We start from the raw sequence: 26,725 nt of genomic DNA, 5'->3' as shown, positions 1-26,725 counted from the left end.
TTACAGGAAACACTGCTTAGTACTCTTTTTAAATGGCTTTTATAAATGACCCGTTCAGAAAGAGGTTTGTGGGACACTAAGCGGGCAACATGGGGAAGCTTATGCTGTCACTGCTCATTATATCTGTCCTGGGACAAGACTGAGAATTATGCATCCCTGGCAATTCACTAACATTGTTTATATATAAAAAATGTTTATGGCTCCAGTGCTGCAAACATACTTTATGTGAGCAGGCTCATTGACTTCAGTGAGTCTACTCATGTGAGTTTAATTAAGCATATGCATAAATGTTGGCAAGACTGAAGCGCAATGTGTTAATGATCTCAGTAGAGTCCTCTGGGCACTAATATATAATAAAATATTTAATAATGTTTATAATATGAATTTATTGATTGACAGATGTTTTAGTTCATCTTTTTTTATTAAAGTATGTAACTTGGGGTGGTGATAGTGGGGGAGAAATTCCATAATAAAAAAAAAAAAGTCCCAGATCTGTGTTTATTCAATTAGAGAATAATATAACCTTTTAAGTAAATATGTCGTGTTCAAAGAATATGCCTTTTATCTAATACTATATTTTTTCCCCACACAAGGGAATGATCCTACAGTCTGTATTCATGTGTCTGTCCTTTGAGCTAAATAGCAAGTTTATCTAGGTCAGGATAGCAGGATCAAGGTATTTAAATGGAAGTTTGGAACTGCAAAAAAAGGTTTTAATGTAACTCGTCAGAAACAGGGTTTTTTTTTAAATTGCTTAAATTACTTTTTTAATGCTAGAGAAATCTGTTATATATTATTGGAGCAATTCTAAGAGTATCAATTGGAAGTGTAAATAAAATATGAGAGACTGAACAATGCTGAATCAAACTAACACACCTCCAAAATAGGTAAATACAACATACATTTTATAAAATAGCGCACATGGTATTTTTTGATAAAAATAACCAAAGTGTTACACTCTCCCCACTATTGATACATTCCTTACTCTGTGAAAGAGAGAAGGAATGTCTGTACATGATTTGTTACAGTGAATACTCCATAATGTGTAACATGAAAAGAATGTTCAGTCACTGATACAAACATGTAGTTCATTAATGGGAATCAAACACAACCTTTTATATTGAAACCTGTCAAGGTCCTAAATACTTAGCTGAAAACAAGATTACTTTACTTTCGTTTAATATGAAATAAATAAGTTCCTTCAACTGGAAAATTAGTCTTTGTTCTTAGGATTGTATATCCAATTACTCTGACATTCCAGGCTTGATGAAGAAAGACTGTCTGCAATAGGTTTTGAAGGTAGTATCTTGAAAACTCCCAATTTCCTTTTTATTTACCTATTTAACCTGATTTATTTTACAGTTTTGGATTGATATTGGCTGAGGAAACAAACTATTGCTTCTTTTTGTTGTATGAAAAAGGCCTAAAGGAAACTATGAGGGTTATTAATTGCAAGAAGAATTTGCCAAGGTTCATGGTACATTCTCCTTCACTGGCAATTTTAAAATCAAAATTGGTTGTTTTCTCTAAACTATATGTTCTAATAATTTGTTTTGGAAAGGTCTGTGACTTGTGTAATACAGGAGGTAAGATTACAGGGTCTGTTCTGGCCTTGGAATCTATGAATCTGTTTTATGTTAGAAAGTTCTTTCTGCCTCATTTTTCCTAAAAAAAAAAAATCCATGGATGACTGGAGAGCTAGATTATTTATGTTATCAGAGATGCCAAGCAAGTGAAACCTGATCAACTGAGAAGGGAAAGAGTTGGTTCCCCCTACTCCCAACACTCGTATGGAGTGACAGAGTTTACAACATACATACTAGGATTCCCTGGAGATCAGTCTCAAAACTGGGAAAAATCAGATATGTGGGGTTTCTTGTTTTGTTTTTTACCGTACAAATAATTTCTCTTTACTCCTTTGAAAGAAAGAAAGAAAGAAAGAAAGAAAGAAAGAAAGAAAGAAAGAAAGAAAGAAAGAAAGAAAGAAAGAAAGAGCAACCTTATACATTGTGAAAAAGAATTAAAAGACCTAAATCTTTATTGTTGTTGCAAGTTTTCTTTAATAACAGCTTATGATATCAGATTCCTCTGAATTTATATTTAGCTTTGCTATTGTACAGGTACCAAAGCAATACATTGATCTTGGTATGCACATGTATCCTCTGATGCAGAAGTAGTATGCATGAATGGTCATAAGGATCAGTTAACAAGCAGCAGAAGATACCATTATGGAGCAGTTCTTGCAAGTTGCTCAGCATGGGTGGACCCCTGTACCCTCTCAGTCTTATGAAAGTCACTGGGCCTGTATTTTATAATATACTGTCTGTCAAAACATTGACCTTTATCCGTTCTTTGAGCATTTAGTCTTCACCTAATGTGACCATAAAATGTTTTCATGCGTTTGGACTTAGTTTAACTTTTGAAGTGTGTATAGAATTTTATGTTAATATTAATATTAAAAATATGTATGCACATGAAGGAGAGCATATACCAGTGTTTCTTAAAGTTTTTGAGGCTAAGGAACACCAAACAATAATTTTTTTTTTATGAGGAACATCAAGGATTTTTTGTTGAGCAAAACAAAACAAAGTTTTTTTTTGGAAGGGGAGGGTTGGGGGAAAAGTTATTGAGGAAAAAAAATTACCTGCCCCTTTAAGAGTGGCCATTTTGAATTCTGTTCTCCGCGCCACGCCTCCAACTGCCTCAGTTTAAGAAACACTGGCATATTCCCTTTAATCTCATGGCACAAATCATTGCTTTTCTGTTGTATTGCTGCTTGTTACTCTTAATGCCTCTTTTGGATTTTTTATAGTGTTCTGCAAGATGAATACCACAGAAATACTTTCATTCACCATGACCCCATTAGGTTTTATACCAGATTTAAAAAATGCCACCCTTCCACCTGTCAATGAGACTGCGTGTGAAAACTGGAAAGAGATTCATCATCTGGTTTTTCATGTGGCAAATATTTGTTTTGCAATTGGATTGGTTATTCCAACCACTCTGAATTTCCATATGATTTTCCTGCGAGGTTTGCTTACTATAGGTAAGCCAAACAAAATTTACTTGTTACAACTTTAATGTGGCTGAAATTCCATTTACTGACCAATAGAAATAATTGTCCTAGGCTTGTTTGTTTTCTGGTGGTGGGTGGTATTCCATCATATTTAGTTGCTTTATTTTGTTGGAGGTGCTTTAGCATGATTTGGGGCTCAGTCAAACATTTTGACATTGCAGGTTATACTGACCCAGTTTCTTAGCCCTACAACAACTGTTTAGAGAATTTTGAGCACCTGTGCAATTGCTGAAACAAATGATTACGTGTGGAGGAATAGGGTTTGTTTGTGTAGTGTGGGCTTTATTGTATTTTGTTTTCCCTTTCTTTATCTGTTTTTTTTTCTGCACTCTCTCCTAACTCTTCAGAAAAGGAAATCCATGCTTGAACAAAGTATGGATTAAAAAAAGTAACCCCAAAATTTGAGAAAATGAAAAAAGCAGAGCTCAATTACAGCAGATAGATTTATACCCTACCACAGTATAACTTTCTTGCACCCACAGATCACTGATATAATAGATATTACAGGTATAACTGATCTTTCCTAAGGTTTCCTTGGAGAGCTTCACATAGTGACTGGCCCCAGCTTTTCTTAAAATATGACCTCTGAGATGACATCATACACGATGGGAGCAAAGTGTGAACATGTATTATTGCACGTGTTTTCTTGTGGACGTCTAGTTGTCAGCTCAAATTGAACACTGTTAAAACAGATCTCTTAATCTTAATCTCTCTGTCCCTCACACCGTTACTTGGTCATTGTAGATCACACAACCATCCTGGCTGTCCCTGTGGCCTGTAATGTTGGTATCCTCTCCAACTTTGATCTCTCTCTAGGTCTTTGCCTCCAGGCTGTACCTAAATCTTGCAGATTCCTTTTGCATAACATTTCTAAGATATGGGCTTTCTTGTCCATCCACATATCTGAAATGCTCATCCAGGCTATTATCTTGCTTCTCGATACTTGACAAGTACAGTCTTGCTCCACTCATATCAATTCAAAATGATACTGCAAAAATAATTTTCACAGTCCATTGCTTTGACCATACTTTTTCTTCTCTGTTGCATCAAACATAATCCATGTGTCACTTTCAAGACCCTTCCCAGCTAACCTAAGCCTGCCTGTCATCTTTCATTTGCTACTGAAGTGTTCACTCTGTGTAATTACTCAGAGTAATACTCAGTTGTGCACTTGTAAAAATTTCAAACCAGGTGGAGACAAACAAGGGAATGCAAGGAAAGAATGAAACAATATTAGCCAGCTTGATAGGCAGCAGTTTTAGCATACCAGATGCTAATAGTTATCATGTGTTTTGCAGTCTTCATGAAAAAATATGAATTTTAAGGAGTAATTAGAAGAAGGATAATGAGTTAATTTTGCAGATGTTCCGAGGAAGCTCCTTCCAATCTGGTGGGGCACAAAGCCTCATACTCATATATTTTTAAGGTCTTATAACAGCGGTGGGGAACCTAAGTCATGGAGGCTGGATTCAGCCCCCACCTTGCCTGGATCCAGCCCTGTGGCTCTGAGCTCCCCCCAGCATTGAGGAGACTATGCTGGTGAGGGGTAGGTGTTTTGTTTCTCGCTCATGTGCAGCCCCTGACTGATTTTTCCGTGGTTCAATGGCCTCTGACCCAAAAAAGGTTCCCCACCCTTGTCTTAGAACCTAAATCACTTAGGGTATGTCTACACTAGCCCCGTAGTTTGAACTAGGGTGGCTAATGTAGGCATTCGAACTTGCAAATGAAGCCTGGGATTTAAATATCCCGGGCTTCATTTGCATGTTCCCGGGCCGGCGCCATTTTTAAATCCCCTTAGTTCGAACTGACTGCCCGCGGCTACACGCAGCAGTCAGAAGTTAATCCGAACTAAATCCTTAGTTCAGATTAAGTGTTACACCTCACTGCAGGAGGAGTAACAGTTAATCCGAACTAAGGACTTAGTTCGAATTAATTTCTGACTGCCGCGTGTAGCCGCGGGCAGTCAGTTCGAACTAAGGGGATTTAAAAATGGCGCCCGCCCAGGAACATGCAAATGAAGCCCGGGGTATTTAAATCCCAGGCTTCATTTGCAAGTTTGAACGCCTACATTAGCCACCCTAGTTCGAACTACAGGGCTAGTGTAGACATACCCTCACAGGGTTCCTGAACTATTTCTATGCCATTGCAATGTATGTAGAACCAAAGTCTTCATAACCCTGAGGAAATGTTGTGAAAAGTCATGACTCTGTGTTTTTAAGAAATACCTTATTGTAAAAATAGACCCATGTTCAGTGTTTGAAAGAATCTATTTATTTACCAGATCTTTATGTTGAGCGTATTAAAGATTTTACAGTAATTGTTCCATATCTCTTCAAACTTACAAAAAGCTATTTTACCAAAATGAGCTTCTCTAATGGCAAGGAATTTCAATCTTTCAAGACCTTTTATCAGTGAAATCAACAGGTGTTCTGCATGTTCACTGATTTGGGTTTTAGTTTTGAACTGGCAAATATGTACGAAGTATGAATATTTCAAGATGAGATGGCGTAACTTGAAAGAGTAATACTGTAAGAGCTGCATAATTTAGAATCTTATCTTGTGTAGCAGTTCTCACTAATCAGAGTAGAGGAATTAGTATTTGGGAAAATATGTACTAGATACTCATCAGTTGTTTTATTTTACTAACAAATTATATCTTAAACAATACCATAACTCACAGCAGAGAGGCAGATTCATTTCCTTTTCTGCCATAAGATGTTATGATGTTTCTTTTAAAACTCAAAATATCTGTGAATGGAATTTAGAGCACTCCAGGTAAATAGTGCGTGCATATTTATATTTTGTTTGTCAGGCTGCAGACCTAGAAATGAAAGCCTATCATTTTTTGTCTCAAATCAGTGGAATGCCATCTATATTAAGTAGCTGTTGTTTCTTAGTTAAAATGCTTCTTGTAAACTCTGTTATACTTAACGCTTACCTAAATCTATAGTACCGAACTATTGAAACTTGTGAAATGCATCACTTCTGAATGTAATTACTGAAATCTAACATAGGGCTCTATTATTTATAGCAAAAGAATGCAGAGTATATATAATCTGGCAGAAATATTTTATACATTATTGATCAGCATTATTTCACTTACCATTTTATTTTTGACAGGATGTGTACTTTTCATCGTCTGGGCTACATTCTACCGTTGTGCCATGGATATAATGATCTGGAATTCAGTGTTCTTAGTTGTCAACTTCTTGCATTTTATATATCTGCTGTACAAGAGAAGACCGGTATGTAAAGAGTATAATCGCTACCGAGTCCAGTAGGGTACAAGGAACAGACTAGTCCTGTGCTGTGCTTGGACGAGCATCCCATTGAATTCTGTTCTATTGGAGTGAGTCAGGTATCAGCTCCAGCAGGTACCAGCTACCAATAGCATGATTTTAGCCTGATAGTTTGTCCATTTTTGTCTGATATAGTGCTTCCATTTTAAACTTGTTTTCGGTTGGGCATCAGCTTATTTTAACTACATGAAAAGGACTTAAATGTCAAAAGCCACTACTGGCTTTTTGGATGCACAATTAGAGCATTTCAAAGGGGATTTTTCAGGAGATAGATGCTCCAGACTTCTGAAAATCAGGTCAACTTATCTCAAGTTGGACCTTCATAACTAAGCGCTCTTGGAAAGTTAAGCCAAGACCCAGAAGCAGGGAGTTTGCCAGACCTCACCTTGGGGGTTGTGCACCCTTGAATTTCCCCAATACCTCCCTAGTTGTCAACTAGCTCCACTGCTGCATTGCATAAGTGATCCGTTTTGGCTTGTGTTGGTTTACAAAACATTTGAATGTCAGGATAACATTTTATCTTTATTGTATGAGTAAAGGGCAGCAGAACTCTATTGAGTCTGTCCTTATTGAGACTGTCTCTTTCAATTGAGACAGGCTGCACTGTTTGAGTAGAGCATTTTGATGTCAAACCTCAGTGGGGACAGGAGATTCTGAGATCAGACTCCAGTGGGGAAAAAGGGTGGAAACAGGTGTTCTACTTGAGTTTGTCTAAGAATCACAAGTACTATTTGACCTGCCCCTCTCCACTGTTTAAAGTCAGAATTAAAAGTGTTTTGTTTTTAAGTTACTGCTAGAGCTGAAATCACTGGTAGTCTCGGTGAAGGAGTGACTACCTATGAGGTAGTCTATGAGGTTTCTTCACTGAGAGCTAAAACCTCAAGAGACTAATTTTCAAAGGTCACAGAGGCAAGTGGGAGCAGAAAGTTATGGTGTGGGGACATCGGCAACTAGGGATGTTAATAGCTAACCAGTAAGCTTCACCTCCCCACCAGTTTAACCAGTTAACCGATTAAACAGAGGTAAACTTAACATTTCATCGATTAACTAGCTAAACGTGATTTTTACATCCCTATGTGAACAGAGTGAAGTGAACAATGGCACAAATAATAACAGTGGGCAGAGCAAGTGGTGAGCGGCTAGAGAAACAAGCAAGTTGCCTTCCCCTCTGACACCTTCTGGGAGGTGAATTCATGCAAAAGCACCTATGAACTCTGAGGGTGCGTCTATACTGCACTGTTATTTAGAGATAACTAGCATTATTTTGAAATAACTGTACGAACGTCTACACTGTCATTCCGTTATTTTGAAATAACGGGCGGCTTATTCCGAAATCTGTAAAGCTCATTCTACGAGGAATAACACTTATTGCAAAATAGCTATATCAAAAGAAGGCATGTGGAGATCCTCCACTGCTGCTATTTCGAAATAGAACGGCCCTGGTGAGGGGCTAAGTTATTCCTCCCCAGTGTCACCTGGAGCTCTAAATCGAGATAACATGTCTACATTAGGGAAGCCTGCCTTGATTAATTTTGAGTCTTCCCTGCAGTGTAGACGTGCTATTTCAAAATAAGCTATTTCAAAATATCTATTCCAGAATAGCTTATTTTGAAATAAATGTGCAGTGTAGATGTACCCTGAGTTTCTATTGACTGAGAACAACAGTGGGATGTGGTGGAGGGAAAAGTGAGGGGCATGCTAAAGGAACATTTCTTTGGATTGTGTTTTAGTGACTTTGCTCCAGGATGCTAGATTTGTGACTGGGAAACTTTATATAAATACATGTGTCCTAGTAGACCAAGATTTCTAAAATACATTGTTTGACAAGATTGTTGTCTCACATCGTTGTTATCTTGAGAGGTTCTGACTACAGAAACTCTCCCAAGATGAACATTTTTGTTATAATTTTACATCAGAGTAATCAGACTAAAGATCCACATAGCTCTGTATCGTGTCTTCGGACAGAGGTCAGTTCCAGGTGCTTCAGAGGGAAAGGGAATGAACAGGCAATGATCAAGTGATCCATCCCCTATCATCTAGTCTCTAGCCTCTATTGGTCAGAAGCGGGTTCACTCAGAGCATGGTGTTGCATACCTGCCCATCCTGGCTAATAACCAGGGCTCGCCGAACCGCGGCAAGCCCTGCTTGCCAGCCATGCTGTCCGGCAAACTGCGCATGCGCGGATCGCCCAAACCCGGCTCTTCCGGGTTACAATCTACTCACCACGGGTGAGTAGATTGTATAATTTGTCGAGCCCTGCTAATAACCATTGATGGACCTAAAAGTCTCAGAGGGGTAGCCGTGTTAGTCTGTAGCTGAAAAAACAACAAACAGTTCTGCGGCACCTTAGAGACTAACAAAAAATGTAGATGGTGGTATGAGCTTATATGGGCACAACCCACTTCAGATGAATGGAGTAAGGGGTCTAGGGTACAAATAAATAGCAGAGAAAGAGGGGATGGGGAGGGAAAGATAAGGAAAAAATAGGAAAAAATATTGTCAATTAGAGTGTGCCAAATGAGGCTAACAGAGTGGACTATAAGTACCCGGTGTTTTGCTTTTTATGTCATTAGGGTGTGGTATGTAGTGGCACATTCAGATCAGGTCTTTGTTTAAATTTTGATTAAAGGTGTCAGACTTGTTAATGAAACCAAGTTCTGCAGGAACGGATCCAGTTTCATTTTTTTAAAACCTTGTTTTATAGTTTTGGCATTCACGGTATCCCCAAAGAGTTCAATGGGCTGACTTCATGCTGTGTAAAAAATACTTCCTTGTATTTAATCTGCTGCTTATTACTTTTATTGGCTGACCCCTAGTTCTTCACATAACACAAGGTTTAAGTAACCTTTCCTTCTTCACTTTCTTCATACCAATCAAGATTTTATAGACCTCTATCATATCCCTGCTTAGTTGCTTCTTTTCCAAGCTGAAAAATCCCAGTCATTTTAATCTCGCCTCCTGTTTCAGACCCCTAATCATTTTAATAGCCCTTCTCTGTACCTTTTCTAATTTAAAATATATTTTCGGGTGATGGGGTGACCTGACTGCAAACACTATTCAAGATATGAGCATGCCATGGTATTTATATTGCAGCTTTATGATGCTTTCTGTCTTACCTATCCCTTTCCTAATGGTTCTTAACATCCCATTAGCTTTTTTGACTGCTACTGCTCATTGAGTGGCTATTTTCAGAAAAACATTCATAATGACTCCAACATCTTTCTTAAGTCATAACAGCTAATTCAGACCTCAACATTTTGTCTGTCTAGTAGAGACCTATTTTCCAGTGTTCTCTAATTTGCATTTATCATACAGCCCACCATCGCCTTCACCGTCTTAACCCTCATTGGCTCTGATACCACGTCTATAAATTTGAACACCCACCCACCCCTCCATTTCAATTCCTAAGGAAAATGCTGTCCAGAAGTATCTCGTGTGCTAGTATGGAGGATGTTGATAGTACATTTTGGCTCTTTATAAACATGGACATTTTATAGGTGTCCATATGAAAACGACTTAAATGTTCTTCTTGCGATCTTCTCATAACAAATAACCTTTTGGTCCATGTGACTTCTCTCGCCCTGCCTTGCATGGATAGGAAATCCACAAAGAAAACCCTGCAGATGGGGAAAAAGCGATCACTGAAATATTACTCCCTTCTCTATCAGATATATAGGAGGCCTGGGACTGAGCAAGAAAAGGGGGACAGAGTGGCAGAAGAGCCATGTTCAGTGACCTAATTCTTGCCTTCAATAAGTTTGGGACCTGTCAATAATTTGCAAATTGCCCATTGCCTTTTAAAATCTTTCAATTAAAAGGGAGTGGGCAAATAGTTTCTTATTGTTCTGCCTGAGAGGCTTACACTATTATTTTTCTTTATTGTTCTGTACATACATGGTCTTCATGATATGATATATGATATGATATGATATGATTATATGATATGATATCATATGATATACTGTGATGAAACTGCATCTCTGGCTATAAAGCCCTGTCTGCTTCACCTATCCTTAGAGCTGCCAAAAAGGTGGTACAAAGCTGTCTGCTACGCTACACCCATCACCATTTCTATGCAGCTATACAAAATATTTTTCATATGTATTATGTTATAAGTTCCCAACATGGATGTCATGACACCCAGAATTGTCACCAACACATCATGACCCTCTTGCTCTTCCTCTGTTAGATCAGTGAGGGTATTTGGGGGAGGGTGATAGATCCTGATATTGAAAACATGGAGAACCACTGTAGTATATGATAAAGTAACAAAAGACCTTTTTGCCTAACCATAACCCTAACCCTATGTATGCAAAGAGCTAGGGTTGAAATAGCAGTAAAAACTTTAACTTTCATAATTTAATTCAAAAACAGTGTCTGAATGTATAATTCAGCAGGACTGTGGGCAGAGTGTGGGAAAGCTAGCCCCTGGGTCTTCCCCTTCTGCTTGAAGCCCTACCCTATCTGCCCCTCCCTTGCTAGAATAGCTTAAAGAATATCCACCACGGCTTCTGATCTCTGCTCCCAGTCCTAGATAGGTATTGCATAGGGATATAAGTGACTAGACGAGTAGTCAAATACTCGCATTCCTGCCCCCCGCCTCTATATCAGAGGCAGTGGAGTGGGGATGGGGGAGGGGTGGGGGAAGCAGGAGCCAGTGCTGGGGGGAGCCAGCTTAAAATCCTGTATCCTTCCCCACCTCTTGTGCTGCTGCCTCTATCAGAGACAGCCAGATGGGAAGCAGGGGCTACTGGACCTGGCACAAGCAGCTTGCTCTGGGTCCAGGAGCTACTCCTCTGCAGCTCTGCATTTTAAATGTAGTAAGAGCCAGATGTGAGTAGCTCCCGGACCCGGCATGAGCTGAGACTGAACAGTCCTGGCTTGCACTGGGTCCGGCACCACTGTGGGTCTGCATTTTAAATGAGGTAAGAGACATTTACTACATTTAAACTGCAGAGCTGCAGTGGGGGTAGCTCCTGGACCCAGCACTAGTCGGGACTTATGCTTCTCTTACTGACTAATCATGTAGTCAATACAAATGTTAGCGACTACACAATTAGCCAATTGCTCGCCTTAATATTGTAGCACCTGCAACCTCTGGCCCCAGTGGTAGGCAGGCAGCATGGTCCCAGCCTTCCTGAGTCCTGTCCACAGCCCCATTGGAAAAGTGGGATTGGAAGCAGTCAGCAGGGAGTTTGGGGGTGGAACATGGGTGTGGCCACGCCAGGCTTTTTGGAAGGCTCAGTCTCCCATTACTTCTGATACCTGCTGCCCATGAGTAGGATCTTGGTAGGGAGCATGCAGGGTTGAGTTGCAACCTGGCAAGAGCAAACTTTGAAGAGTCCTAAACAGCAGCTATGGATGGTTGCTGTCACTTTGTAGGGAGAGCCCATAGTCACACTAGCATTTTATGTGGACTCTGATGTCTCAATCTAATGGGCTAAACTTCCCAAAACACCGAAGTCATATTGAAAAACATATGGGACCTAGTGCTCTAATGGTATAGGAGCCTATAGAAAACATTACAAATATCTTTTTAATATCTACATATTTTGTTTTTGCAGCATTGTTTGTTTTTTGTATTTCTGGAAATGGCAAAAATGGGGAGGGAAGAGCGAGATGGGGGGGGGGGGGAAACAAGAGAGAATAGAATACATGGAGTCAAATTCACCTTTGGTCCAACTCCATGGAAATCAGTATAATTAAATCAGGAGTGAATCTGGAGTAAAATGTATTTTTCTCCTTGGGGCATATTTGCTAATAGTGGGGTAAATGCACTGCTGTACTGGTAGTGGGTCAAAGGGATTGTAGGGCATGGTGTGGTGGAGGCAGCTGTCCATAATACTTAAGTGATGCCTGCGCTGTGGTGATCCCTCTGGGGGATCCACACTTGCCAGGCCCCATCTGCTTCACCTGTCCTTAGAGCTGCCAAAGAGGTGGTACAAAGCTGATGGAGTTGACTCTGCGCCTTACATAAGGAGCCCCAAGTAGAAAGAGTAATTTCCTCCAGAATGAACTTACTTGCCCCTTTTTGCTAGCCTGGTGAGTGAAAAGGGGCAATGCACAATGAAGAATTGAACCTTAAGGCTCTGATTTTTTTTCCCCACAAATGTTGTGTACCACTAACCAATGTTCCCTCTACTCTCTTCTGTGCATGTGTGGAATAAATTTTGTTATGTGCACTAAGACATGCAAATATGCACCACCAGGAGAAACACAAGCCTAACCGAGGGCTCTCTGCTAATCAACTGGACAGCATTGGAATCTGTCCTGATCATCCACACAGATGCACAGGGATCACTGCCACTAGCTGCAGTTGAAGTCAGTGGGGGCTGTGATTGCTCAGCGCTTCTGAAAACCAGACTCGGTCTACCTTGCAACATCATAAACACATCCATCACATGCATTTTAAAAATATTATACAATTAAATGGAAACAAGAAGATGCATGCCAGACAATGTATATGCATCAGTATACATGATGAGCACAACCCTTCTTGTATATGCAACATCTGCTACTTACTCCTCTCTTTCTAGTTGCTATGAATGTAATTTTGTTTTTCCTATGAATTTGAAAATTGGTGGTTTTTAAACATAATGTGCAAAGGTAGCAAAGAAGAGAGAGAATCTCATTCAAAAAACTTTTTCTACTCTCTGCAAGTATTGACCGCTGCTCAGTCATTTTTATTTACTCAGCCTCACAAATCACATAACCTAGAAAGGATGGAAAAACAATTAAAAATCCAGCAATCTTGCAGAATGAATAATTGATAGATCTTTTCAGTTAAATATTTTATTTCATTATATGCAGGGTGTGGCAAAAGCAATGGGTTCTTTCCTGACCAAAATATGAATTCTGTGGTTCTGGCTTACTAGGGTTTTACTGCTGTGGTTCTTTTTAGAGCTTTGCCCTAATTCAGAGGCTAAAAGATTCTTAGCTTCTGCAGCACTCTGGCTTGAGGCTCTGGCCGTGCTCCAGGACTCTTCATCTATCACCGAGCAAAACTTGCAGTCTTACACCTCCCCATATGTCTCTTTTGGAAAATGGCCCGCAATGACAACAGCAGAAGCAGTCAACAACACAGCTTACTTAGGTTAGGGTGAACACTGCTTTGAGAGGGAGAATAGAAAGCAGAATAATAACTGCCACCCTATCATTCATTTTAAAGGCAGCACTTCAGTTATGTCTGCTTTCTTCTTAAAGACATCTACATATTTTAGATCACAAAATCTTTACACTTTTTTCTTTTCTTTCAGCCAATTTTGCCTTCAATTTGTGTCATTCCCAGGTCAGTCCAGGGCGGCTGTATACACACATCTAAGAATAAAATTTGACCCTATCTGTGACCTGGTAAGATCACATTCAGGGAGACGCTCAGCATTAAGTTGAGAATTGCTGACACAAAGGAGGGACTGCCTGGAGAAGATATGTCAGTTTCAATCAGTCCATCTAACCTTGCATGGAATGTCTATGCAGATATTAGTAGCGCTTGGGAATTCTGTGATTGATGACCCATTATGATCCTTAGCATACTTCTCCTTCCCATGTATTTTTAAATTGAAATGTTGCAATGTCTGCACATAAGCCCTTTTTAGTTAAGAACTACAATATGTAGAAGGGCCCGGGGAATTCAAAACCTCAGACTCATACACACACAGTTACTGTAGATTGAATGCTAACAACTTTATTGTTAATCTTTCCTGAGTCTTTACATTCCAACACCCCTCATCAGGTTATTAGAGGGTGTATTTTAATGCATAGGCACAAAGAGTCTAGATTTGTGTAATTCCTAGGTCAGTCTATGGTGGCTGTAAACACACATCTAAGAATAAAATTTGACCCTATCTGTGAACTGGTAAGATCGCGTTCAGGGAGATGCTCAGCATTAAGTTGAGAATTGCTGACACAAAGGAGGGACTGCCTGGAGAAGATATGTTCATTTCAATCAGTCCATATAACCTTGCAGAGAACCTATATCCAGTTATTAGCAACGCTTGGGAATTCTGTGATTGATGGCCCATTATGATTATGCACAGACAACATTAATTCTGGCCTTTCCTAAGTTTTGAGTGCTTTACTGTACATCTTTTAATGTGGTTTTTGTGTATAATTTTCTAGATATTTCTAAAAAGCAAATTGAAAAGTAGAAGTTCTTTCATGTGGTAGTATATTGCCACCCACATGGATCATTAGCAGGTTTGGAACTGATAGCTCAAGTAGCAGAATTTTGGGTGGTGGATCTAACAGAATAACTGTTAACAGGACTAGATTGTTATCCCCTATAGCGACTAGCAGTAGAAGGGGGATGGGAGACTTTGCTAGTGAATTTTAGGAATGTTAAATTGTGAATAATTGACTAATCAAATAGGTAATGCATTTTGCATCAACTATTTATTTAGTCGATAAAGCACCTCTGCCTTTGAAGTGTAGACACAGCTCTAGGGATGTTGCTAAACTGTAAAGGCCAAAGCACCATGTGGAGCCCGGGGTCAGCTGGGCACTTCGCCTCTGACTCTGGGCTCCATATGGTACTGCTACTTTGAAATGCCATGGGGAGCCCCTCCCCAGGCTCCATGTGGTGTTTCAAAGCGGCAGTGCTGCACAGAGCCCGGGGTCAGCTGGGGGAGTCCCCAGCTGATCCCAGGCTCCACACAGCACTGCCGCTTTGAAATGCTGTGTGCAGCCTGGGGACACCAAGGGCTGTATGTGGCATTTCAAAGTGGCAGTGCTGCATGGAGCTGGCTCCATATAGAGCTGCTGCTTTGAAGTACCCCCACTTCTTCCCCCCACACTTTGCTGCCTCTTTCTGATAGAGGCAGCAAGTGGGATGTGGGAAGGGAAGTAACTAATCAACAAGCCTATTGACTCTCTGATAAGCATTTGCTTATCGGATAGTTGACTAGTCCTTCACCTTCCTAGTGAGCTTCAAAGATACTTGAAGACTTGAGGATTTTGGGTTCCCTTCCAGACTCTGGGGCAGGGGTGGGCAATAATTTTTGACCGGGGGCCACTTCAGAAATGTTTGAAGCAGGAGCTGGTGATTGACTTTAAGTGCTGAGTCCCTTGCAGGGTGGGAGGAAACTTTGCATGGTCCTCCCTCCCTCCACCCCAGTCCAATCAGGGCTTGGGGGAGAGGGGGAGCGCATGAAGTCTCCTCTCACCCTGCATCTGTCCTGCAAGGAGCACGTGGTGCTTAGAAGCACCGCATCCCTTGCAGGGCAGGAGGAGACTTCATGCACTTCTCCCCACTCCCAGGCCAATCAGTCTCCCACTCTGCCAGGAACATGTGGTGCTTTTAAGCACTCTGCACTCCTTGCAGGGGAGGAGAAGACTGCGCACTTTCCCCCGCCCCCAGGTCCTGATTGGCCTGGGGGCGGAAGGAGCAGCAGGGCCTCCACGAGTTATATCAACTTGTTTGATGTGCCAGATCCAGCCCATTGAGACCCTTTTGCCCACCCCTGCTCTGGATCAGTGTGTGCTGCAGTGGACACAGACCCTGTTGCTTATTTTCCCGAAGCCTGACCCCCTTGTGTCTCATCACCTCTGTGACTCTTTCTGCCCCTGTCTCTGCCTCTACCTTTTGTATCCTAGTTTCTTTCTTCTCATCTAGTTAATGTCAGTCTCTGCTTCTGAGAGGCTTCTGGTCCCAGTCTCAGGCTTCCCCTTTTCCTACTACCAGTCTTCTTGCCCATCCAGACCTAGTTTTCTACCCCACCCCAGTCTTTCCCTGTACTCCCCTGCCCGTGTTCCCCATGCCTTTGTAGGAACCAGTTCCCCTAGGCCCAGTCTCCCTCCCCAGGTTTCTCATCCATTTTCACTGTCCTCACCTCCCCCAGTTCCTTGTCTCAGGCTCCTTGTCCAGCCAGTCCCAATCTCCACCTTCCAGTTCCATGTCCTACTCTTCTCACTTGCAATGTCCTATGTCTTGCTCTTGTCCTCTGGATTTAAATTGGATGATTCCCTCCACTGTATTGCTGGGTGCCAATAGAGTGTGTGGGAGGGGCGTGGGGGGTGGAGTGGAGAGGTCACTAAGAGCACATAAGAGATCACTGTTCTCCTATGCCAATGTCCTGACTCACCTGAGCTGGGAGCAGCCATTACAGTGAAAGCCTGGAGTAGAACATGCTCAGTTGTTCTCTGGGGCTGGCACAAGTGTAGGTTCAGCAAGGGTAGAATCTTTCAAGGTTTCTAGCTGTTAAGCTGAGTCAAATCTCAACTGAACATGTGCAAATGTGACTATCATAATTCTAAATTGGCCATGGATTTTCACAGTGATGGCAGAGTCCATCCCTGACACACAGGACACCTCTCTGCCAAATTTAAATTCCCTATTCCAAAGGATAGGAGCCTTTCCAAAGAAAAGGTCACCAGAATATTTTTAACATTGAAAAATAAAAATATTATTTTCTTTAATCTCATTCTTGGACAGCCAGGGACTAAGAGACTCTGTGCACTAGCCCCATCCCCTGAGTGCCAGCTCCATAGCCCGCATTTGCTGGGAACCACAACCAATGGGAGCTGTCGGGGCACTGCCTGCAGGAGAGGGGGCAGCGTGTAGCATCTCCCTGGTCCTGACAAGGAGCTAAAACGCCTCGGGAACTTGGCAGCCACTTTCTGAGAGCTGTGGTGAGCACCGGCAGGACCCTGCATCTCTTCCCATACACCAGCTTCCTGTCCCAGCCTGGAGCCCCCTCCTACATCCCAAACTCCTCATCCTTAGCCCCACCCCAGAGCCAACACCCATCTGGAGTCCTCACAACCCCTCCTCCTAACCTCCTAACCTCAATCTCTGGCCCCAACTCCAGTCAGAGTTCTCATCCTGCTGCACCCTAACCCAGCCCAGCACCCTCACCTGCAACAGTCCCCTCAGGAGGGGTTCAAATGCTGCCCAGCAGATTGACAAAGGTCTTGCAGCTGTTTCTACTGGTTGTACACATTCACACGTGCCTCCGTGCACATAAAGATTATTCCACACATGGATGGAAGAAACATACACAGGGATGAAAAAAACAGAGGGAACAGTGGCCTGCAGTCCAATCCCCTCAGCCCCTTGAAGGAGCCACCTCCTGCTCCCCAAACGCCTCAGCCCCACCATAGATACTGCACCACTAGCCAGAACCTTCTTCCCATATATTCCCCCAACCCTCTGCACTTAGGATTGCCAGGTGTCCAGTATTGACCCAGACAGTCTGGTATGTTCGCCTCCTGTCCGGTTAAAAAAAAAATCAGAAAATACCGGACACCTAAAATGTCCAGTATTTTCTGATTTTTTTTCCCCCCCTGCTAGGAGACGAAAATACCAGACACCTGGCAACCCTACCACACATTCAGCAACTGGGCCCAGCTTCCACACCACCCCCCCCCCCCCTTGGCCCCGTGGATCCCCTCTCCCCGGCCTCCCTCTCCTGCTTAACTGGTTCCACAGGGAAGCTGCCTTCTGGCTCTGATCAAGAAAACAAGATGGCCACCAGCAAAAATCCTAAGACTTTTCTTAAAGGAGCCATGCATGCTGTTTTAATGCTGTTTTTTTTTTTTTTGTATTTTTCGGTTTTTTTTTTTTGTTTTTTTTTTTTTTGCTCAACAGAATTTTGAGCAGACAACTTTGGCCTCAACAACTTTGGTCTGACCCCTTTTCTTTTCCTCAACAGAATTTTTTGCCCAGTGGTGTTTTTTTGGGGGGGGGGTGCTGGGGAGGTGTGTGTTTGGTATTTTTGGTTAAACCATCTGGAAACCCTATCTGCACTAGGACAGTGGAAATAAGGGAGAGAAGGAAAAGCAGGCAACAGAAGGAAAGGGCGTTGAATGAGCAGGGTCAGGGACTCAGAGAAGGGCTAGAGCTTGGATGGGGTTTACTTCCCTTTTTATTTTCTGATGCTCCATACCCTTCATCTGTGTGTCCTGCTCTGCCACCAAGCACGCCTCTGTTCAGGCTTTCCCATGTATAAGGATAGGCAAGGACTCAAAGCACTAGCAACCATCGTCTTCTCAGTTGCCTTTGTTCAGGAAATATTTTTCAGGGTTAGGATTTCAGCCAGCTTCCTCTCCCTCTTCTCTGCATCCTAAGGTTGGGTAAGCTCCCAAGAGTGGGATGTTCATCTGGCAGTGGCTTCTTCCTCATTACGTGTGCTTATGGTGGGTTCCTGCATGCTGGCTGTTTTCAGTGCTCACAGCCCTGCTCTTCTTCTGCATGCAAGCCATGAACTTGAGGGATCAAAGGTGCTCCTTCATTCTGTCATGAGTCAGGGATGTATAATAAAAGGCACAGGGTCCTGATGTTCTGGATATCTTTCTGGGCCAAACTCTATTTGCTCTTATGGAGTATAAATCCAGAGTAACTATTTAGATCAATTCAAATTCTACTGGCATGTAAAAGATGCTTAAAGTGCCAGCATACCATCTTGACCTAATTTTAGCTCTGCATAATAAACAAGTGTTATGGTCACCATCTAAGAGACAATATTTGTGACAGCTGCCAGTTATTTTCTGCCCTACATGCAGACAAAACCTGAGGTATTGTAGCTACAACTGTTTTGGCAAATGGTGAATTTTTATAGTAACCTGTGGCACTGAGAAATAATTTTGCACTTCTGTGTCTTCACTGATTTGTTCTCCTTTATGATGTCTTTTGTTGCATTCCAGATCAAGATAGAGAAGGAGTTCAGTAGTTTGTACAAGAGAATGTTCGAACCACTCCATGTACCTCCAGAACTGTTCAAGAGGTTAACTGGACAATTCTGCAACATTCAGACTTTAAAAACAGGTCAAGCATATGCTGCAGAGGACAAAACATCAGTTGATGATCGATTAAGTATCCTGCTGAAGGGAAAGTATGTGCTGCATAAAGTTTGGGAAACTCTTGTGTATTGTGTGATGGTGGGATGAAAAACAAATTGAAAGGAAGGTCATTTAAAAATACTGTTCGCAATATACTATAATCTGTAGCCTTCTATTAACCTTCATTTTCTGAATCTGATATTGTGAAATGTCTTATTGGGACCAAATTCTGCCTTCGTTTTCACAAGACATGGATGTTTCAGCGAGTTCTCTGAATTTTGTTTTACCATTGTCAATAACCCACATTCAAATTTAGAGTGCTGTTTTATTGTATGGTTATCAAATGTTTTAACAAATATTTTTATCATCAGAATGAAGGTCTCCTATCGAGGGCATTTTCTGCATAATATTTACCCCTGTGCCTTTATAGATTCTCCTGAATTTCGGTCAACTCAGATGAACCGGGGTGAAAAATTCCAGGTATGTGTGAATATCAAAGGTAGGGAAATTCCCATTGTAGTGTGTTAACCAGTTAAGATCTGTGTTCAAGCCTAAGTGATCTTAGGTATTAGGTTTAAAAAAACAACAACAGATACAACTATTACAATTATGAAGTTAGTGTCCTTTTAAATGTTCTCTCTGAGGAAAAAACTGGGGTGTGTGTACTACAGTTGTCATTCAGCAGCAATTGCTTATACTGGAGTCATTTTATACATTTTTCCTGTTGTGTTCCCTAACATGTAACAACTGACTTATTACATGGGATGTTGTTTTTAAGGAGCCTTAACGGAGCCTTTCTGATGCAAAAGTCATCCTTATGTTTAGTAGCAAAACTTACCGTCTATATTCAGACAAAAAGTCCCAGTGACTTCACCAGGAGTGTCACATGAGTGAGGGCTGCAAGCTTTGGTGCCAGTGCATCATGCCATAGAATGCCACACACACAGGAGACCAGGAGTGATCTTAGCGGTTCTTATTTTTAGGGTTAGCCTGCCTGATACTATAACATAGAGCCACACTATATTTATTTATTATTTGCATTGTATCATTCTCATCCTAATTATGGGCCAGGAGCTCATTGTTCTAGATGCTGTACACATGCAAAACACAAAGACTGCGCTGAAGAATTTACAGTCTGATCTCATTACATTGGTGTTGGCGCCAAAAGAGAGTTAATGTGAATGACAGTTGATGACCTTGTCCTCTAAAGGAAAATGTATGGCTTTAACATCTCTTAGGGCTTGATCCTGTTGCTTGATCTGATTCCCAGTACAGTCAATGGAAAAACACTCATTAATTCGGTAAGGAGTTGGATCAAGCCCTTCCTGTTTGTTATAGAGCAATTCTGCTGTCTCAGAAATTTCCTCTCTTTCTATCTGCATGCTGTGGGCAATGATCGTGGTTTCTAAGGTCTTGTTTACAATGAGAAATTTCCCAGAATTGCCATACCAGCATAATTATACCACTGTGGTTTTACTGATGTAATTCCCTATGTAGACAGACACTCATATTCAGAATAACCATGGTTTTTTGTTGGTTTAGCTTTTGTTTTATTGCTCTAGAATAGAAATGTTAAAATGCGATTGCTTCCCTAATCAAATAGTCGAAAGATTTTTCTGTTGACTATTCGATTAGTTGCCATGGGTAGGCACTTGTGGCGCTCAGTCTGGCTCTTGCTGATTCACAGCAAAACCTCCCCAGTTGCGGCACTGCATTGTAAAGCACAGCGAAGCCGGCGCGCAAAGGCGCTAGCTCGGACCCTGTTCTGCCGGTCACTTTTCATTCAGCAGACCTCACACACACACAGTGTGAGGTCTGCTGTGAGATCTTGGGCTGTTTAATGCAGAGTGGCAGCTGGGAGTTCCTGTGCATGAGGTCTGCTGAATGAAAAGAGACCCGCAGAGCAGGGGCCATGCTAGCGCCTTCGTGCCCCAGCTTCCTTGGACTTTCCAGTGCAGAACTGCAGCTGGGAGGAAGCAACTTGTTGATAGTGCTAATCGATAAGCACCTGCTTATTGGTTAGTCATCTAGTTGACTACATGCTAACATCCCTACTCTAAAAGCTAAGGAAGATGAAATGATGGCTGAAAATATCATGCACCGGCGTGCAGTAGATAACAAGATATTAAGGAGGGAATATTTTCTACCCCAGAATGAATCAGCACCAGATCTGTTGCTAGTTCCTTAACATGTTTCTATTCCTAATTCTGATTGTGCAGTAGTTACTGGACTATGACTCTCATCATGCCAGGAAGGGAGGCAGTGTTGGTATGGCATCTGGCTCAGTGAGTTAGATAATATGTTCCAGTCAAGGACTCGGCATAAGGCCAAGGAGAGGAGGTTGTCAAGATACATTCACTTCCATAGAAGAAAGGAATCCTGTGCACTAACCGTTCTCTTGATACAATCTCTCCTGTAGAAGATGGTCAGCCACCAATTAATGCTATTGAAAGGAAACGGCTTAGCAAATGTGACCTGCTCTAAAATTATTAAAATCTAGTGTGGTATCTATTTCCTTCATTTACTATGTTTTTATTTTGTTTTTAAACAGTAAAATAAATAAATACATAAAAATGTTCATACAGAACTTTTATATAAATACTATATATAATCTTTCCATTTGTTTGCTATGCTGATGAACAAATACTCTTCCCAATCCTGTACTTTTAAGAACTCTTACAAAAATGGAGAGTAAAATATATAACTTAAACCTATATAGAGTATACAAAAGTGTGTTCTCATCTTCTGAGACTTATACCTTTTTATTTGTTTTAAGAAGGTTAAAAGAGCGCAAAAGACTTAGGAAAGAAATAGCTATGTGATTCCTACGTTTAATTGTTTACTTACATTTGTAAAATCAGTTATTTATATATGGTTATAGCAGTATTGAATTGTAATATAATGGTTTTTGTGTGCCACTGCCCTCTTCTGGCTAGAATGAGAGATCTGTTCAAGCGTTTGTAATTGTTTTCCTGAAAAGGGGATGTAAACCACTTTGTAACTTCCATGGCAGTACTACTGATGATTAATTGATTTCATTGTTCAGAACAAGTGTCAAAGGCTTGCCTTTAGGAGAAGGTCATGAATTCTGTTTTGGCAAAGTAACAATTTGTATGAGATTTTGAAACATTTAAAGTATCACTCATGAATCTCTTTCTAATATACCAACTATGCCAACACATAACTATGAGTAATTTTACTTACATAAGTAGTTTTATGGCATCAGTGGGATTATTCACATGAGTAAAGAGATTTTTACATGCCATCCTTCCATAAATCTTTCTAGGACAAATTTAGCTTTCATGTACTTAGATGCAACTTTGTTGACTTGAATTGCACTAAAGTCACTGGATTTATTTTGATTGTTTTATGTCTAATGAATTCAATAGAATAAAAGGTGTGTTCTTGTTTAATTCCTTCCCAAATATATGTCTGCATTACAAATGCTTATCTTAACTGTACTTACAGAGACAACTCTTCTCTGGCAAGGGCAAGATCCTCATGGCATATGCATCCACCTGTCTATTAAACAAATGAAAAAATCTCAGCTTAAAACATTTTACTGCACTTATAAATGAAGTAATTTTAAAAAATACAATAAGAAGCCTTTAAACTTGTAGGTGGTGTTTACCTTACGGAATATACAACCATTGAGTCATGACTGCATTAATTATTTTTGCTGCATCCCCAAATTAAAATCTGGTGTGATCTAATTTCAAACAATAAAGCGGTGTTAATTTTGTGCATATGTTTTCTTAGGTCACCATTACTGCAGATGACAACTGTAAGTTTCTGTGCTGGTCCAGGGAACGACTGACTTTTTTTTTGGAATCTGAACCATTTCTTTATGAAATATTTCGATATCTTATTGGTAAAGATATTACAAACAAACTCTACTCATTGAATGATCCAACACTAAATGATAAGGTGAGTTGTGGGGAAGGGTTCTCCTGCCTGTACAATGTCATTTAATGCTATAAAGACAGGTTAATTTTATCCTCTTAATTCTGCTTGCATATTCCATTAAATTCACACATATCCAAAGACAGAATTGTTATTTGTGTATCAAAAATGCGCTGGATACAGAATATTTGGATTTGTGGAGTAGTAAAGATGCTAATTTAATGTTGGGCCTGAGCTCGAGAGAAAAGAAGCATAGTTAAGGCCCATGTTAACACTACAAACTTTCACCAACACAACTTACATTGGCATAAAGCTGATGCGGTTAGTATATTGCTTATGTGAATCTTTGGCTGTGCATGCTCAGCAGGAGTGCTTGTGTTGATGCACAGTGAGGTGCACCATGAGCTGGGATCCCAGCATTCAATCTGCCACTGTCCAATGCAGTCTTTTGGAAACTTTGGCAATGTATGGTGGGGCAGAAACAAATAATGCAGGGTGACTGTGCATGCAGCTGTCTCTAGCCCATAATTTTCATGACATATTTAAAAATCTCACAAAACTGCACAGCCCTCAGCTGTCTCTGGCAGAAGCCTGGAGCCTACACAACTCTGCACTTTTGTTGTAAGTGTTGCCAGCACAGGTTTCACGATCCTCTGGTACTTGTAGAGCTGTAAGAAAAACCTGCTGACTTGTGGAACAGGGCTATTTTTTAGAGGACCAAAAGGTGTGGACCATAGTGAGACCCAGTTCAAGGTTGTTGGTGATATTCGTGGAGCTGCCGCAGATGATAAACGCCACTTCTGGGCCCAAGAAACCAGTGCTGACAGATAGAATTGCATTGTAATGGAGGCTTGAGATGACAAGCACTGGCTGCAGAACTTTTGAATGCTTAAGGCCACATTCCTCAGTTTGTATGCCAAGCTCACCCCAGCCGTCCAGTACTAGGGTAGAAGCTGCAAGTGTCTATAGTATTTTGCACACTTTCAATACCATATTGCTTCCATCCAGTGGGAAATCATTTTGGATTTGGGAAATCCACAGTGGGAGCCTTTGTCATGTAAGTATGCGGTACCATTAATCATGTCCTGCTATGCAGCACTGTAACTCTTAGCAATGTGCAGCACATAGTGAATGACTTTGTAGCAATGGATTTCCCAAACTTCGGTGGAAAAATAGACAGCACCCAAATCCAATGGTCTCTCTGATTTTTTTACATCCATGTGCAGAATAAATTTTATCATATGCACCAGGCATGTGTAGGTTTGCACCACCAACAGAAAAACATGCTGTCGGCTGTGGGTGCTCTGCTAATCAGCCGGGCGGCATTTGAATCTCTCCTGGGTAGCCACCCAGCCTCTCAGCTTACAGGGAATACTGCGCATATCTCTTTTTTGATACCAGACCATATTGCCACAGAATACATCAACAAAACGGGCTACTTTTCTATAGCTATGCAAGTGCTGATTGGTCACCAAGGATGCTTCATCGACATCAGTGCTGGCTGGAAAGGGAAGGTTCATAACACTCTTATCTTTAAGAACACAGGACTATTCAGACAGCTACGAGCCAGGACTTCCTTTCACAACTGGAAGATTACCATTGGTGATGTTGAAATGCCAGAAGTAATCCTGGAAGACCCAGCCTAACCCTTGTACCCCTGGCTCATGAAGCTATTCACTGGCCACCTCAACAGAACCAAGGAAAGATTCAGCTACTGTCTCTGCATGTGTAGATTGACAATTGGATTTGATTTTGGTAGACTGAAGGGATACTGGCAGTGTCTGCTCACAAGATTGGATCTGTGTCTGTGTGGGGAGAGGGAAGGGGGAGTCTCAATGGTTACAGCTGCCTACTATGTCATGCATTGTATCTGTGAAGCAGAGGGTGTGAAGAAAGCGCTGTCACTCTGGAATGGAGGGCAGAGGTGGAATTAAGTCTGCTGAGTTTGAACAGACAAAAGTTTTAGTAAAAGAGTTCAGCATGGCGCTATATGGCTCAGGGAGGCTTTGAAGAACACTCTTCAAAGTGAACCACAGTGATGCATTGTGGTATACTGTGGTCAGCCTGGCCTTGCTCTTTTGGGCCTGTTGGGAATTGTGTGGTGTTGATTCACACCTAAGCATATAACACTATCAGTGCACCTGTTAATTTTGTGGTGCTTGGTGTACATTTACGATCATGACACTGTCACTGATCTTATGAATTGTCACACTACAGCCTCTTCCCGACTTACCAACCGATTACGGACAAGCAATTGGTCGTAATTCGGTTTGTTCGTAAGTCAGACACCACAGAGACACACGCGACCGCACTGTTCGTAAGCGCGGATTGTGTTCGTAATTCAGGGTCCACCATTTACGACAGCTTCGGTCGTAACTGTGAATGGTCATAAGTCGACCGTTTGCAACTCGAGGTCCGGCTATATACTGTAACAAGTTAGTGGGTGCTGTCAGAACTGCTAGGCACGCTGCAGCATAAGTTGTGAGCTAATAAAGATGAATTATTTTCCAAATAATACAATTTTATTCATTAACACAACCAGTGCAAAGAAAAATCTGTTAAATTCAAAAGCAAATGCATTAAAAATTTAATAAATGAACAGTTTCACCAGGTGAAAGAACATTTATGGCTATTTTACTTATGCATGCTAACTGTGAAAGCTATGGCTGCTGTATATGAAGCAATAGTTTTCCTTACTGTCCCCTGGGCTGCAATGTAAAAGAAGGGATGGAGCCTCTGATGCCATGTGGAGTGTTGGGGTAAAGGGAGGTGCTGTAGTGGAGTTCTGCAAAGGGAGGCAAATTTGTAAGACCACAGGAATCCAAGGCATTTGCTTGCTGCCAGAGAACCCCTGACGTCTCCCTTTTTTTCCCAGTTGGCCTTTCTTCTGTCCACTCTTTCGTTCTTCACGCTGTTTGCAATGTTCACCTCCTAGGCCCATTGCTCACAGACTGATGCAGCACTGGCTTGCAGGATCTTATTGCTCTTCCATGGCCTGAGGTAGTGGAATTCAAAATGGTGACCAGAGTGGTCTGTGTCTGGTAATGTGGGACAGCTGCTAGAAGACTTTTAGAGTTGGCATAAGTAAAGTAGTGTTTACACATGTATTGCGTTGGCCTCGTTCCAATACCCTCAAGGAGCTATATCACTATAGGAGAGCATTTACATTGGTTTGAGATAAAGATAAAGTGTAGAAACATGCACAATTAGGTCAACCTGAGTTACTTTGACCTAACTTTGTCGTTTGGATCGGGCCTTAGCATCTGAACCCATGACTGATGTAAATATTTCTAGCCAAGTAATAGGTATGTCAGGAAGTGATTATTTTTGTAAATTGATTGTCATCTCCATAGCAGAAGGGAACTCTCATATTGTGGATATTGTTTTTCTTTCAAAGATTAAATGTTAGATATGGGATTGACTCTTATCTCAGTTACACCAGCGTAAATCAGGAGTTGCTCCATTGAAGACGGTGGAGATATATGAGTGTAATACCACTAAGAGACCAGAACCCTCCTTGCTCTCTTCGACTACATTTACACTTGCCTGTTTTAACACAAAAGTCAAGATTTTTGTGCAAAAACCATGCTCGTGTCATAAATGGAAATTCATGTTTTGTGCTGAAACTACTGAGTTTCGGTGCAAAAATAAAACCATTCTGAGAGGCTTTTTG

The 26,725-nt window shown here is 41.3% G+C and overlaps 1 protein-coding gene across 4 annotated transcripts in view; it reads left to right on the top strand.

Annotated features, from left to right (window-relative positions):
• Window positions 1-26,725, top strand: part of POPDC1 (popeye domain cAMP effector 1) — a 65,536-nt gene that overhangs the window by 6,801 nt on the left and 32,010 nt on the right. For all 4 annotated transcript variants that reach the window (XM_075923941.2, XM_075923942.2, XM_075923945.2 and 1 more), the window contains exons 2-6: window positions 2,813-3,046; window positions 6,197-6,321; window positions 19,015-19,202; window positions 19,521-19,629; window positions 22,909-23,076. In XM_075923941.2, the coding sequence (XP_075780056.1) occupies window positions 2,824-3,046; window positions 6,197-6,321; window positions 19,015-19,202; window positions 19,521-19,629; window positions 22,909-23,076 (813 nt within the window). In that variant the 5' untranslated portion in view covers window positions 2,813-2,823. The remainder of the gene's footprint in view (window positions 1-2,812; window positions 3,047-6,196; window positions 6,322-19,014; window positions 19,203-19,520; window positions 19,630-22,908; window positions 23,077-26,725) is intronic.

The sequence above is a fragment of the Pelodiscus sinensis genome, chromosome 3 (genome assembly GCF_052426305.1).
Source record: "Pelodiscus sinensis isolate ZL-2025 chromosome 3, ASM5242630v1, whole genome shotgun sequence".
Classification (NCBI taxonomy): domain Eukaryota; kingdom Metazoa; phylum Chordata; order Testudines; family Trionychidae; genus Pelodiscus; species Pelodiscus sinensis.
The sequence above is the reverse complement of the archived record's forward strand: the minus strand, read 5'-3'. Positions and strand labels throughout refer to the sequence as shown.